This window comes from Camelus dromedarius, chromosome 1 (genome assembly GCF_036321535.1).
Source record: "Camelus dromedarius isolate mCamDro1 chromosome 1, mCamDro1.pat, whole genome shotgun sequence".
NCBI lineage: Eukaryota > Metazoa > Chordata > Mammalia > Artiodactyla > Camelidae > Camelus > Camelus dromedarius.
The window spans coordinates 12,824,743-12,838,731 of NC_087436.1; the positions used below are offsets into that span (position 1 = coordinate 12,824,743).

Here is a 13,989-nt window from a genome sequence, read left to right on the forward strand (position 1 = left end):
AAACACCACAGAATTTAATTCCAAAAATGCTAAAAAATTATTCAATTACATGGCAATTAACCTGGGGATAGCTTAGTTATCAGAAATAAAGCAGATTTCTTTCCTGATGAAGGAGATTAAAGAGAAGTGCTGTGTGATAGGATCAGGAAAGACTGAAAAACTTTTTTTTTCCCTCCTCACTTTCCTAAGCACAGTTCAGAATTATTTCTGCGTTTTTAAGGGAATACACAGAATTGTCCATCTTCTTTCCACAGCTACAGTGTCCAGGGAACCCATCTCGAGTCAAGGCACTGATGAGTTCTGAAAGTAAAAATCCTGTTAGTCACTCTCAGCTAGATCATCATACTAACTCATTCACCTTTCACCGTAAGCAGATTGGTTAAAAACAAACTTTTGTAATACTTTGGAAATGCAGGAAACAAGTAGAGACAATAAGAGACACAAAGCTAAGTAGCCTTGCCAGTGTTTTCCAGTGAATCTTTTACAGATCAGTCACCGCTGTAAAAACCTGAGGCAGAGGCCCTGAAAGAGTATTGTAAGTGTCAGAACTGCCTACATTTTGATAATTTAGGCATTTCAAAACTGAGAAATTAATTTTGGCACTTTCCAATGGTGCATGCAGTATCACTTTAATAAAATATTTCCTATCAAAATACCATTATCTTCTTGTTATTAGGACAATGAATCTGTATATTTGTTATATAATAAATACATATTTATTCATATACAATAATATACAATAATATATACATTGTATATTTTATTTATATAAAAATGCATATTCATATAGATTTTAAGTCAAAAGACACAGTGAGTATTTTCCAAAAACATCTTTCATTTTTAGACCTGAATTAAATCTGATATTTTAAGGAACATTTTACACAAAATGTAACAGAAAGCAAAGCAAAAATAGTATTTCACTCTCTGCTCTATTTAAAAAAGTACTTTGAACTTACCTCACAGAATCTTCTTCATTGTTTTGTATTAGCTTAAACCATATGAAATTGCAGACATCCATCATTTTGATCTACAAAAATGGCAATTTTATATGGTTTAACTTCTTAGCTGCATACGTATTTATTTGCTCCCCAATTATAAGTAACTTGAATGTACAAACTATCCATTATTTGCCTTTCTCTCTCAAGGACATAGCATGCAGGACTGACAAACAGACACAAAATAAATGCCTGTTGTAGTCGAACAAATGAATAAGCGAGTAAACAGTCCTCAGAATTCAATACATTTAAAATAAATTGGAAAGGGGGTGGGGAGGAATATATTGGGAGTTTGGGATTTGTAGATATGAACTACTATATATAAAATAGATAAACAAAAAGGTCCTACTGTATGGAACAGGGAACTATGTTCAATACCTTGTCATAGCCTATAAGTGAAAAAGAATATGAAAAGGAACATATAGATATATGTATGAATGAATCACGATGCTACACACCAGAAATTAACACAACATTCTAAATCCACTATACTTCAATAAAACAAACAAATGAACAAAAAAATGAGTTATTAAAGAAAGGGATGTTCTCCAATGCTCCTGGTATGTAGCCGTGGGAAGGTCAAATATCCCATTTAAAAGAAAACTGAGGGTTATTTTGTTTTTTGGGGGTTTTTTTTTGTATTTTTAAGTTATGTTTACTCAGTGGCAAATATTTAGAAGACTGGCTACACATTTCGCTCTCATGTGTAAGTTTTGACGTGTAGATTCAGTTTAAAAGTGAAGCATAATTACAGCTACAGAAACTCTATTCTTTTTACATACATTATATATCATATAAATAAAAGCTATTCCAGTCCTGCCAGATGTGATGGCATAAGAAACATGTGAATCCTTGCATTTAAAGACTTGTAATTTGTGGAAAATTATATTAATTTCAAGGGATAAATGCATGAAACACTTCTCTTAGTAGAGCTAAAGAAAACAGGATATAGTCATCTCTGGGGAAAAAATGTAATTCACAGAGGTTATGGTTTAAGAAACGGAAAAATTCTCAATTTCTTTCTGTTTTTACATTTGCAAAGATATCCTTATTATCACATGCTTTAAAAAATGATACTCCTGCAAAAATATACAGTGATGAAAAGACAGTCTCTTCAGCAAGCAGTGTTGGGAAAGCTGGACACTCACATGTAAATCAGAGAAGTAAAACACTCCTTCACAACATACACAGAAATAAACTCAAACTGGCTTAAAGATTTAAACAAAAGACAAGACTCTATAAACCTCCCAGAAGAAAGCATAGACAAAGCATTCTCTGACATAAATCTTAGCAATGTTCTCCTAGAGCAGTCTACCCAAGCAATGGAAATAGAAGCAAAAATAAGTAAATGGCACCTAATTAAACTTATAAGCTTTTGCACAGCAAAGGGAACCATAAGCAAAACAAAATGACAACCTACAGAATGGGAGAAAATATTTGCAAGTGATGCAACTGACAAAGGCTTAATTTCCAGAATATACAAACAGCTCATACACCTTAATAACAACAACAACAACAACAACAACAACAATGACAAAACAAACAACCCAATCTAAAAATGGGCAGAAGACCTAAATAAGCAATTCTCCAATGAAGACATGCAAATGGCTAACAGGCACATAAAAGAATGCTAAATATCACTAATGATCAGAGAAATGTAAATCAAAACTAGTGAGGTATCACCTCACAGCAGTCAGAATGGTCATCATTCAAAAGTCCACAAATGATTAATGTGGGAGAGGGTGTGGAGAACAGGGAACCCTCCTACACTGTTGATGGGAATGTAAATTGGTACAGCCACGATGGAAAACAGTATATAGATTTCTTAAAAACCTAAAAATAGACTGAAAATATGATCCAGCAATCCCATTCCTGGGCATATATCCAGAGGGAATTCTAATTTGAAAAGACGCATGCACCCCAGTGTTCATAGCAGCACTATTTACAATAGCCAAGGCATGGAAACAACCTAAATGTCCATTGACAGATGACTGGATAAAGAAGTTTTGGTATATGTATACAATGAAATACTATTCAGCCATAAAGAAGAATAAAATAATGCCAGTGCAGCAATATGGATGGACCTGGAAATTGTCATTCTAAGTGAAGAAAGCTAGAAAGAAAAAGAAAAATACCATATTATATCACTCATATGTGGAATAAAAAAGAGAGAGAGAGACAAATGAACTTATTTACAACACAGAAACAAACTCACAGACATAGAAAACAAACTTATGGTTGCCAGGGAGGAAAGAGGGTGGGGAGGGATAAATTGAGTTTTTGAGATTTGCAGACATTAACCACTATACATAAAATAGACAAACAACAAGTTTCTACTGTATAGCACAGGGAACCATATTCAATATAGTAGTAACCTATAATGAAAAAGAATATGAAAAGGAATGTATGTATGTATATGTATGACTGAACCATTATGTTGCACACCAGAAACTGACACAACATTGTAAATGGACTATTCTTTGATAAAAAAAATTTTAAACCAAAATTATGATACCCCTTTAATTTGTACAGCACAAGGAATACAGCCAATATTTTATAGTAACTGTAAATGGAATATAACCTTAAGAAATTGTGAGTCACTATGTTGTAAACCTGAAATTTGTATTATATTGTACATCAACTACACCTCAATTAAAAAATGATATTCCTGGTATTATTTGTTGCCTATTCATCTGCATGGCTTTCTGTCTAAACAAAACCTACTTTACAGCTTGTAAGAAAGCTTGTTGGGGAGGTAAGGAGCCCAGCCTGGTGCTCATTCTTTCAGTGCCTGGTTGGGGAATTCCGGGACTGAAGAGAGACCATGGGAATTTTCTATTTAAGGGCATTGGAACATTCTAGAAACAATAAAAGCTGCCATTTCTGGGGTTTGTAATGTGCCTATCAAACATGTTACATATCCTCACACTTTACATAATCCTTCCAATAACCCTGCAAGATAAATATTGTCATCCCCATGTTACAGGTAAGTCAGATGGTTCAGAGAATTTAGCTTGTCCATGTCACTTAGCTGGAACGCAGACTTCAGTCTCTGAGAAGCCTGTTGTCCTTCCACAATATCGTGCTGCCCTTGTGACAGCCTTCCATTCCTCCCACAGACACTTCCTAGTACTCCCTCTGCACCTGTCCTTGTACTAGGCGGTGTGTCTCAGGTTCATGAAACTTAGTGTGGGAGAGACAGAAAATAAACAAGTAACTTTCCAATATGTATTGTCCAGGAACAGAGAGTGCCTGGTGGCACCTGACATGGCACCAGAGTGGTGGCATCCAGTCAAATTGCTTTCTGTTAACTGACTCTCAGTTAGATCATGGCCAGCTAAGTCACCTGAAGCTCACCCACATACCACGTTTGCCCCCAAGAAGGGTGCTTCCTCTGGGCAGAAAAAGACCTCTGGGGAAGGCAGCCTCGGATTCCTGTACATTCCTGGCATTTTGCTAGTTCATCCACTGTAGACATGTGTAACCCAGCTTCCCATGGAATTCATTGCCCTCCAGAACCTGGATCAGAATCTAGGGCTCTCTCTGAGCTTGGCAGCTGCCTTCAGAAATCCAAGAAAGCCACATCAGAAGTGAGTTTGATCAGACAAAGACCCCCCAAGGACGAAGCACTGCAGGAGGACGCTGCCTTGTACCAGGCCTCTCCTCCGTTACAGCAAGCTTCACATGCCCACCGAGCCTGAGGAGACGGGGGCCCAGGTTCACATCAGCAGAGCCCACCCATGCCTTCTTGCTCAGTGAAAGCCCACAGCTCTTGGGGAGAATGTAGAGACCAATAAAACATGTCAATCTCAAGTTTATGACCCAGTGGAGGAGACGGACAACATTCCTGCGATGCTAAGCGCTGTGAGTGGTACATGGTCTAAGGAAATACGAAAGAAAAAGAGATTGCTTTCAACGGGAGACATGAAATTGGCACTATGTTGAGTGTCTAACAAAGTGCCCAGCACTTAGTAAACACTCAATAAATTTTGGCTGCTATACAATGATCAGGGTTGGCATCACACAGGAAGTGGAAGTTGAGGCAAAGTAGAGTTGTCAGACAAATTACAGGATGTCCTGTTAAATATGCATTTCAGATAAAAAACAACTTTTTTGTATTGAGTAGGCCCCGTATATTACATCGGTCTTATTTACACTAAAATATGTTTGCTGTTTATCTGACTTGCACATTTAACTGGCCATTCTGGGTTTTTTAATTTACTAAATTGGGCAACTCAGCCAAGAAAATGTGATGTGGAGATGAAGAACAGGGAAGGTAAATTAGCAGGGCTGAGGCCATAGAAACTCAAAAGAAATGGTATTTTCCATGGCACTTCATTCCCCAACAATTGCTAACACTTACTGAGTACTTACTATGAGGCAATCACTGCTCTGAGGGCTTTACAAGGATTAACTCATTTATTCTTCATAAAAACATGTGCAGTCGGTTAGCATTATATCCATTTTAAAAATAAGACATAAAGAAGCAATTTGTCCAAAAGCAGAGCTGGGATGTGATGTAGCTGGGGTTATGAACCTAGGAAGTTTGGCTCTTCCATTCTATCTTAACCTTCATCGAAGTCCTCCATCCTGTCTTAACCATTTTGGATGGAGGAGAATAATCTTTTCACGGTAAGCTTATAGGAGACTTTCAGGGTCAGCCCGTCACCACAGTCAGTTTTCAAAAGTCAGGTCATCCAATCATAATTCCTGCACAAAGTGAAATCTCAGTTGTCAAAACTCTGCTTCACGGTGGGCTATAGCCAGCCTGCCTCTATATTCCTCCTACTGTTCAAGTAGAAAGAGGTCCTCCTTTGTTCCCCTTTGCCTTCCCAAAGTCACCCTGTTCCTGGAATGTGGAATCTTCCCCTAACTGCTGCTCCCTTTCCAACAGCTTATCGGAAGCAAACAAGCTTGGGGAATTGAGCAAGAACTTCCGGGACACCAACCTTACAGAAGGAGCAAGGGATGCAGAGTGCATGTTGACTGTCCAAATGGGACAAAGATAATGATTAATCAAACCTCCTGCAGATTTAAATGGGATGGGAACTCAGAGTGGAGCAGTCCTCCTTTCTTTCAGCTGGAGTGCTCCTCTGGAGCCAGCCCCACCCTCGGCAAAGATGTTTTCCGTGAGGATCTTCTGCCTGGTCCTGAGTGTGGTGGGCACAGTTCAGGTATGGCCTCCTTTATTTCCTCTTCTGGTTTTCTCTCTGGAGTTTATTCCACCATGAGCTTTCAGCTCTGCGTCAGCTGTGTTCACATTCTCACACACGGTTGGCTTTATAAGCTCATGGAAGCAAATTCCTAGATGGGCCTGAAGCTGCAACTCAAGGGTGCAGGGTAACGTGACCCTAAGAGGGAGACTTAGCTAGACCAAAGCGTATAAATCCAGAGGGGAAGCAGCTACAACTGTAGCTTACTTTTGCAGCTTTTTTTTTTTCAAAGAGAAGAAATATTTCCCACCTTTGTTGCTGCAAAGCCTTGCGATAGTTAATGCTAGTTAATAGAACACTCATATGATAAGAACTGTTCAATCGAATTGTTAATTTACTGCTATTTGTTCATAATAAGCAGAGCAGTGGTTTAATGTAGTTTTCCTTGAAGATTGTTTTTGTGTTTCTTTAAGACAAAAAAAAAAAGCAGATTAGTTATCTTTGAAAACATACTACATAGAAAAATCAGAAGAGTAATTGATAAGGCAATATGTTTTGGAGAAGCAACTGTGTTCTTTTAAGATCATAATCAATTATTGCAATAATTCCTGAAGTTTGGCTCCAGAGACCTAGACAAAAGAAGAGAAACTTCATTCAACAAGACTTTTGAAACACTTCAATTTTATAAAAACATGATAAATATGTTCCAGAAACTCAGTTACTTCCAGGCTGTGAATTATTCCAGTTTACTTTTTTCCATTTACCACTTATAAACCCTAATACCAGAGCAGGAGAAACTAAAGTGTTTCTAAAGTAATTTTCTCCCTTATAGGAAATAATAAGTAAACATTTTTATGGGAGATAAAACTAACATAATTTGCTACAGTGATATTTTGCATAATGCGTAAGTTTCACTTATTTCTCCCTATTGGCATAAATATTTAATTTTTGCCTGTTTATCTTATTGTGCCATTTTATTCCAATATTCAAATTTATAATTTTATTTCTTATACAAAAAAATTATATTTGTTCCTTTAAATAAATTGTTCTTGATTGCTTAAATTAATATTACTATTTTTGGGGTATTTTTTTAAATGAGACAGAAAATGTTAACTGATTATAAGAGTACACTGAGATTAAAATAGTCATAGTAATTCTTATAAATTGGTGGTACAAAATAAACAGAGCTAAAACCTAAAAGCCACATTGATTTATTAGGATATAAAGCCTTGTTGGAAGAATATTTATATATCCTACTTCACTCAAAGATCAAAATAGATTTTTTTTAATCTGTGTTTCTAATTATAAGGTGTTCAAAAAAAAGTTGTCAATTATAAACCATTATATTTGCTTTCAGTGTACTTTTTTTCATTTCAAGTAGAAAGAAATTATTACTGGAGTGAGTAACCCAAAAAGCATTTCTGAGTCTGAATTGGCCACATTTGTGTCCTAAGTGTAAACCGGCTCAATTTATGAGCCCATAAAATTCCTAGTAAAAGGTATTGCTCCTTGAAGGACTGATAGAGCTTAAGCTAAGATGCTGCAGGATTTTTTTCTACTGAAACAGGAATTAGAGGAGAAAGAACTCTGAGTTTTTTAATGATTTATCTCCAGACATGAACGAAAATATAAACATAAATTTTAACTTTCTGGATTCAAATAATTTTCCTTTTATAATGGATCCTTTAAAATTCCTCACATTTATTAAATGCTTGTTTAGTGTCGGACATAGTTAAGAAATTCGTACACCCATCTCCTTTAATCTCACAACTCCACAAAATGGGCATTAGGATTTTCATTCCAAAGCTAAGAAAGCTGAAGCTTGCAGAGCACCTTGGGTCCCTTGCTGTAGGTTTACAGGCAGGCCATTCTCCTCACCTGCTTACAGACGCTTTCTTTTTGTGTGTATTTATGAATCCTTAAAGACTACAGATCCTGATGCTGATGAAGGTGAATTTCTGGCTGAAGGAGGAGGTGTGCGTGGCCCAAGACTCGTGGAAAGACCCCAATCTGTCTGCAAAGAGACGGACTGGCCCTTCTGTTCTGATGAAGACTGGGTGAGCAGCTGGCATGGGGAGGGGGCAATCCTCGCCTGTGCTGCTGGCAGCGCACGCAGGCTAACCCCCTAGGTCACAGAAAACTCGTCCACTGAGAAATCATCTCATAGCTCCACATGCATCAAATTAAAGAAGACAAATGGGAAGGAACCTAGTCTTGAGAGCACTACGTAAATTACCTCTCGGACTCTGGGTCACTGGTGGGATGAACAGATCAGATTTACTTGCTTGTTCTGGCCAGTCCTAGGAACCTGAGTATCATGGCCTCAGGATTTCATGGGGCCTAAATACCCTCATTCCAGAGTTTCTCTATCAACTCTGACTAGCCCTCTTAAATGATTTTTAGGTCAAGAGATGATCTGAAGAGACTGGGGAGGAGGGCAGTAGGGGGTGCGTGGAAACCTTCAAAATTGTACTGGATCCAAGAGATAGACCCTTACCATAATCTTTCCTTTTTGCTTTCAGAACTCCAAATGTCCTTCCGGCTGCAGGATGAAGGGGCTGATTGATGAAGTCAATCAAGACTTTACAAACAGAATAAACAAACTGAAAAACTCACTCTTTGATTATCAGAAGAACAATAAGGACGCTAACACACTGACCCGGGACATCATGGACCTTCTGAGAGGCGATTTCGCCAAAGACAACAGTAAGTCGCGCAGTGGGTGCCTTGACTTCATAGCGCACGGCAAACGGCAACAACAAAAAGCAGAAACAAATACGATGTCTCTGTAGAGCAGCAGTGACCCCATTCCAGAGCACTTCGTGTAGAAACACACACCTTTATGACATTCCTGAACTTTAGAGACGGTTTTGTCATTTTCACCAGGTGCAAGAAGGTAGCTTAGAATTGGTTTAAGGTCACAAAGTAAGTCAGAATTTTGGGTTAAAGACTAGAATTTAAGTGTGTTCTTAAGAATAGATAGTGAAAATAAGATGGGCCCAGCCTTTTAAGCAGACATTTTTGTCTGTGTCTTAGAGAGGAGGAAACTGAGAGGGCAAGGGACTTGCCCAAAGGCACGGAGCTATCACGTGGTGGGGCTGGGAGTGCAGCTCAGAGACTCCACTGAGCTAATTATGAGGGATTTTTTTTTAAATTTATTTAAAATATAGAGCCATATTATTTTTCTCATATCCTTTGAACTAAGTCTCATTAGGACTAGGAAACACTGGATTTGCCCTGGACAGGGCACCAAGTTTAGTGAAGCCCCAGCTCCTGAATCCTTACTTTGACTCTTTCTATACTTGGGAGGCACTTGACTAAAGTTAATGGTGCGAGAGTAACTGGCAAGGGAGTGATCCTGTTGACCTAAAGAAAGCTCAGGAACAATTTCAGCTCTAGAGCTGGGAAGAAAACCTTCTCAGTAAGACAATCTAAGAATATATTCACGTCCCCTGATTAAGGCTATAATGGAATAATTGGAATGTGATCAAAGTAATTGTCTTATCTCCTAATCAAACCTTTAAAATTTGAAAGACACTTCTGCATTTATTTGGATTACTAATTGTTAGGAGGGCAATCTTAATTGGTATTCATGAATGACTGCAGGATATAACATTGGCCAAGTATCAAATGCCTAAGAGATTTGGAACTCACAAATTAAAAGTTCAGAGAACAAATTATTATAGAAGTAAAATGGGGAATATCTACCAGTAAATTTCTTTCTTTTGCTGGCTATTGCAAAGGATCACTCAACAGCAACTTCAACATCCTTATGTGCTATTTCAGACAATGATAATACGTACAGCCAAGTGTCAGAAGATCTGAGAAGCAAAATTGAGATCCTGAAGCGCAAAGTCATAGAACAAGTACAGCATATCCACCTTCTACAGAAAAATGTCAGGGATCAGCTGATAGATATGAAACGACTGGAGGTAAGTAACTTGGAGGCTCTCACCACAGATTTTCTTGGTTTTGAACAGCAGATAAAGGAAGGCAATAGTCATTCATTAAATGCCTCCTATGGGTAGAGCAAAGTGTTACAGCTATCATCTACCTACAAAGTAGGTATTATTTCCCCGACTCTGTGGATGAAGAAGAAAGCTCAGAGATACTCAGTCAATTTCCCAAGGGCACATAAGATAGGAAATTTCATAAGCAAATATTCAGTTCCTCTTGTCTTATTCCAGCCTTGCTTGACCCTGACATTGAGGTGCCTCTGAGTCTTCAGCCTCAGTCTTACTGAGGATCCTGTCATTAGTGTTTCTTTTCAGAGGGAAGGCCACCTTACTCTTGATCTAGCCTAGGATAAATCCTAGTAGCTCCCACTACTTATCCTGGCTAGCCTTACAGTACCCAACATCTCTTCCACTGAAGATACCACATTAATGGAAAATGCAGTATGGGTTAATAGGTCTCCAAGTCAAAGAAATGAAACTGGTTCCCCCAAAATAAGCGAACTCCTAAGAACTCAATAGACAGAGTTTACTTATTTATAGCTACCATTTTTTTTTCTTTATCTCTCTCCCCCTCTCTCTAGGTGGACATTGATATTAAGATCCGATCTTGCAAAGGGTCATGCAGTAGGGTTTTAGAACATAAGGTAGATCTGAAGGACTATGAAGATCAGCAGAAGCAACTCGAACAGGTTATTGGCATAAACTTACTTCCCTCTAGAGACAGGCAATACTTACCACTGATAAAAATGAACCCAGTTCCAAACTTGATTCCTGGAAATTTCAAGAGCCAACTTCAGGAGGCCCCTCCAGAGTGGAAGGCACTAATGGAAACACGGCAGCTAAAAATGGTGTTAGAGAGGTCTGGTGGAGCTGGGCATGCCAGAGGGGACTCTGTACCTCATGGAGCAGGATCAGTACCAGAAAGCCCCAGGAAGCCTGGAACTGGCAGTGCTGGAAGTGTGAGCCCTGGGAGCTATGGACCCGGAAGTGCCGGCGCTTGGACCCATGGAAGTCCTGAGCCCGGAAGTGCCGGCGCTTGGACCCATGGAAGTCCTGAGCCCGGAAGTGCCGGCGCTTGGACCCATGGAAGTCCTGAGCCCGGAAGTGCCGGCGCTTGGACCCATGGAAGTCCTCAGCCCGGAAGTGCCGGCGCTTGGACCCATGGAAGTCCTCAGCCCGGAAGTGCCGGCGCTTGGACCCATGGAAGTCCTGAGCCCGGAAGTGCCGGCGCTTGGACCCATGGAAGTCCTCAGCCCGGAAGTGCCGGCGCTTGGACCCATGGAAGTTCTGGGTCTCCTAGTTTTAGGCCAGATAGCTCAGGACATGGGCACACCAAGCCTTTCAACCCAGACTGGGGCACATTTAAAGAGGTGTCAGGAAGTGTAAGTCCAGGGACAAAGAAAGAATTCCACACAGGTAAACTGGTCACTTCTAAAGGAGATAAAGAGCTTCTGATTAGTAATGAGAAGGTCGCCTCTGGTCACACAACCACCACTCGCCGTTCATGTTCCAGAATCGTTACAAAGACTGTTACAAACGCCGATGGTCGCACAGAAACCGTCAAAGAAGTGATAAACTCCGAAGACGGTTCTGACTGTGGTGACACAAGTTTAGACTTGCACCATGCTTTTCCTAGCAGGGGTAGCCTAGATGAGTTCTTTCATAGGCGCACTGATGAAGCGGCCTCAACTAGAGATACGTTCCCGGATTTCTTCAGCCCTGTGTTAAAAGAGATGGGCAGTAAGATAGGCTCAGAATTTGCCACTTCAGGCTTAGTAGACACCAGCTCTCACCACCCTGGTGTACCTGACTCGTCCTCCAGTGGTAAAACTTCAAGTCGCAAACAATTCGTTACCAGTAGCATGACTATCAACAGAGGAGGCTCCACAACTGAAAGCAAGAGCTTTAAAATGGTAGATGAGGCAGAAAGTGAAGAGGATCTTGACTTCAAAGGAGCACACGCCAGCAAGAGAGTCCTTGCTAAACCTCGCTTTGGCAGAGGTATCCACACTTCTCCTTTGGGGAAGCCTTCCCTGACCCCCTAGATTAAGTCCACTACTGCAGTGTGCACCTGTAGCACCTTGCACTTCTTCCATAGCCCTTTATCACACTTTATTGAAATTACATGTTTTGTGTGAGACTGTAAGTTCCATGGGGGCAAGGACTTTGTGTATCCCGCTCGTCTCTGTATTCCCAAGTTCCTAGCAGTGCGGAGCCAACACACAATAAATACGTGTTAAATGAACAAACAAATGGTCCCTCTGGAACTCAATTGTAAGTTTATTTTGACCAGATTTTTTTACCATTCAAAATGTGCACTGCTGGAAATTGTCACCCAATTGGTTAATCATTACTTTTAGTGTGTGTCTCAGTTGACATTGAGATCAGGTTAAAAACAAGTGATATTAGTACCAAATGTTGCTTAGCGATCTTTGCTGGTTACTTGCTATTAATTGGTATGTGCAAGTAAAATTCCAAATTCATTGAGAAAAATCCCCCTTGCAATTTGTAGGTATAAATGCTACTGACTTGTGTTAAGTTCCATCCTGGTATAACTGCATCCTTTCTCTATAAAGAGAAGGAAGACAGGAAGGCAGGAAGCTAGGAAGGCAGGAAGGCAGGAAGGAAGGAAGGAAGGAAGGGAGGAAGGAAGGGAAAGAAAGCCAATATCTGCCTTCATTTAATCTGGGCCATGCCTAACTTTATAAAGTTAAATGAGAGTAACTTCCTCCAACCAGCTTAATTTTTTTTTTAGACTGTGATGATGTCCTTCAAACACATCCTTCAGGTGCCCAAAGTGGCATTTTCAATATCCAGCTACCGGGATCCAGTAAGATTTTTTCTGTTTATTGCGATCAAGAGACCGGTTTGGGAGGATGGCTTTTGATCCAGCAAAGAATGGATGGATCATTGAATTTTAACCGGACCTGGCAAGACTACAAGAGAGGTTTCGGCAGCCTGAATGACAAGGGAGAAGGAGAATTCTGGCTAGGCAACGAATACCTCCACTTATTAACCCTGAAGGGCTCCACCCTTCGGGTTGAATTGGAAGACTGGGCTGGGAACACGGCTTATGCAGAGTATCACTTGAGGGTAGGCTCTGAGGCAGAAGGCTATGCCTTGCAGGTCTCCTCCTATGAGGGCACAGCAGGTGATGCTCTGATTGAGGGCTCGGTAGAGGAAGGGACAGAGTACACGTCTCATGCCCACATGCAGTTCAGCACCTTCGACAGGGACGCAGACAAGTGGGAAGAGAACTGTGCGGAAGTCTACGGAGGAGGCTGGTGGTACAACAACTGCCAAGCGGCCAATCTCAATGGCATCTACTACCATGGGGGCTCCTATGACCCCAGAAACAACAGTCCCTATGAGATTGAGAATGGGGTGGTCTGGGTGCCCTTCAGAGGTGAGGATTATTCCCTCAGGGCCGTTCGCATGAAACTCCGGCCACTGGTGACGCAATAGGCTGAAGGAGTGGAAGTGAGAGCGTTCTGTTTTCTTTGTTTAGTGAAGTGAGGGGAAAATAAGGACAAGATAGGAGTTGAGATTCTTTACAACCTACTAAAAAATGCCCAGGTGCTATTTTATTATTCTTTGTACTGTAGCTAAATGTAACTGAGACATACTAGTGCTTAAAACAATAAAGTCATGTGAGTTTTTCATCTTTAAAATCACTCTGTGGGTTTTGAAATTTCTATTAAAATACACCAAGGGGCATTCATTACATTGGAAGAGGGAGTCGGTCAGAGGGTCCTCTCTACAGTACTTAAGAATGTCGTTTTGAGAGCTTCTCCATTGCCCACACCACCTAAAGTCATAGGGTCATTATCAAGTAAAAAAATAATTTTATCCATTCTGCTTGATTAGTCTTAAACCAATATCTTA

At 40.1% G+C, this 13,989-nt stretch overlaps 1 protein-coding gene across 1 annotated transcript; it reads left to right on the top strand.

The window, feature by feature from the left end:
- Positions 1-6,048: 6,048 nt before the first annotated feature.
- On the top strand, positions 6,049-13,775 carry FGA (fibrinogen alpha chain). Its single transcript, XM_010980316.3, has 6 exons — positions 6,049-6,169; positions 8,074-8,205; positions 8,671-8,854; positions 9,935-10,080; positions 10,686-12,105; positions 12,860-13,775. The coding sequence occupies exons 1-6, from the start codon at positions 6,116-6,118 to the stop codon at positions 13,567-13,569; spliced, it is 2,646 nt and encodes an 881-aa protein (XP_010978618.3). The 5' UTR covers positions 6,049-6,115; the 3' UTR covers positions 13,570-13,775.
- The last annotated feature ends 214 nt before the right edge of the window (positions 13,776-13,989 follow it).

Bases quoted from the DNA above. Each gene is read 5' to 3' on its own strand.
- FGA (XM_010980316.3), top strand. From the start codon at position 6,116: ATGTTTTCCGTGAGGATCTTCTGCCTGGTCCTGAGTGTGGTGGGCACA. The intron at 6,170-8,073 runs GTATGGCCTCCT...GAATCCTTAAAG, and splicing joins GTGTGGTGGGCACAGTTCAG to ACTACAGATCCTGATGCTGA. The intron at 10,081-10,685 runs GTAAGTAACTTG...CCCTCTCTCTAG, and splicing joins TAGATATGAAACGACTGGAG to GTGGACATTGATATTAAGAT.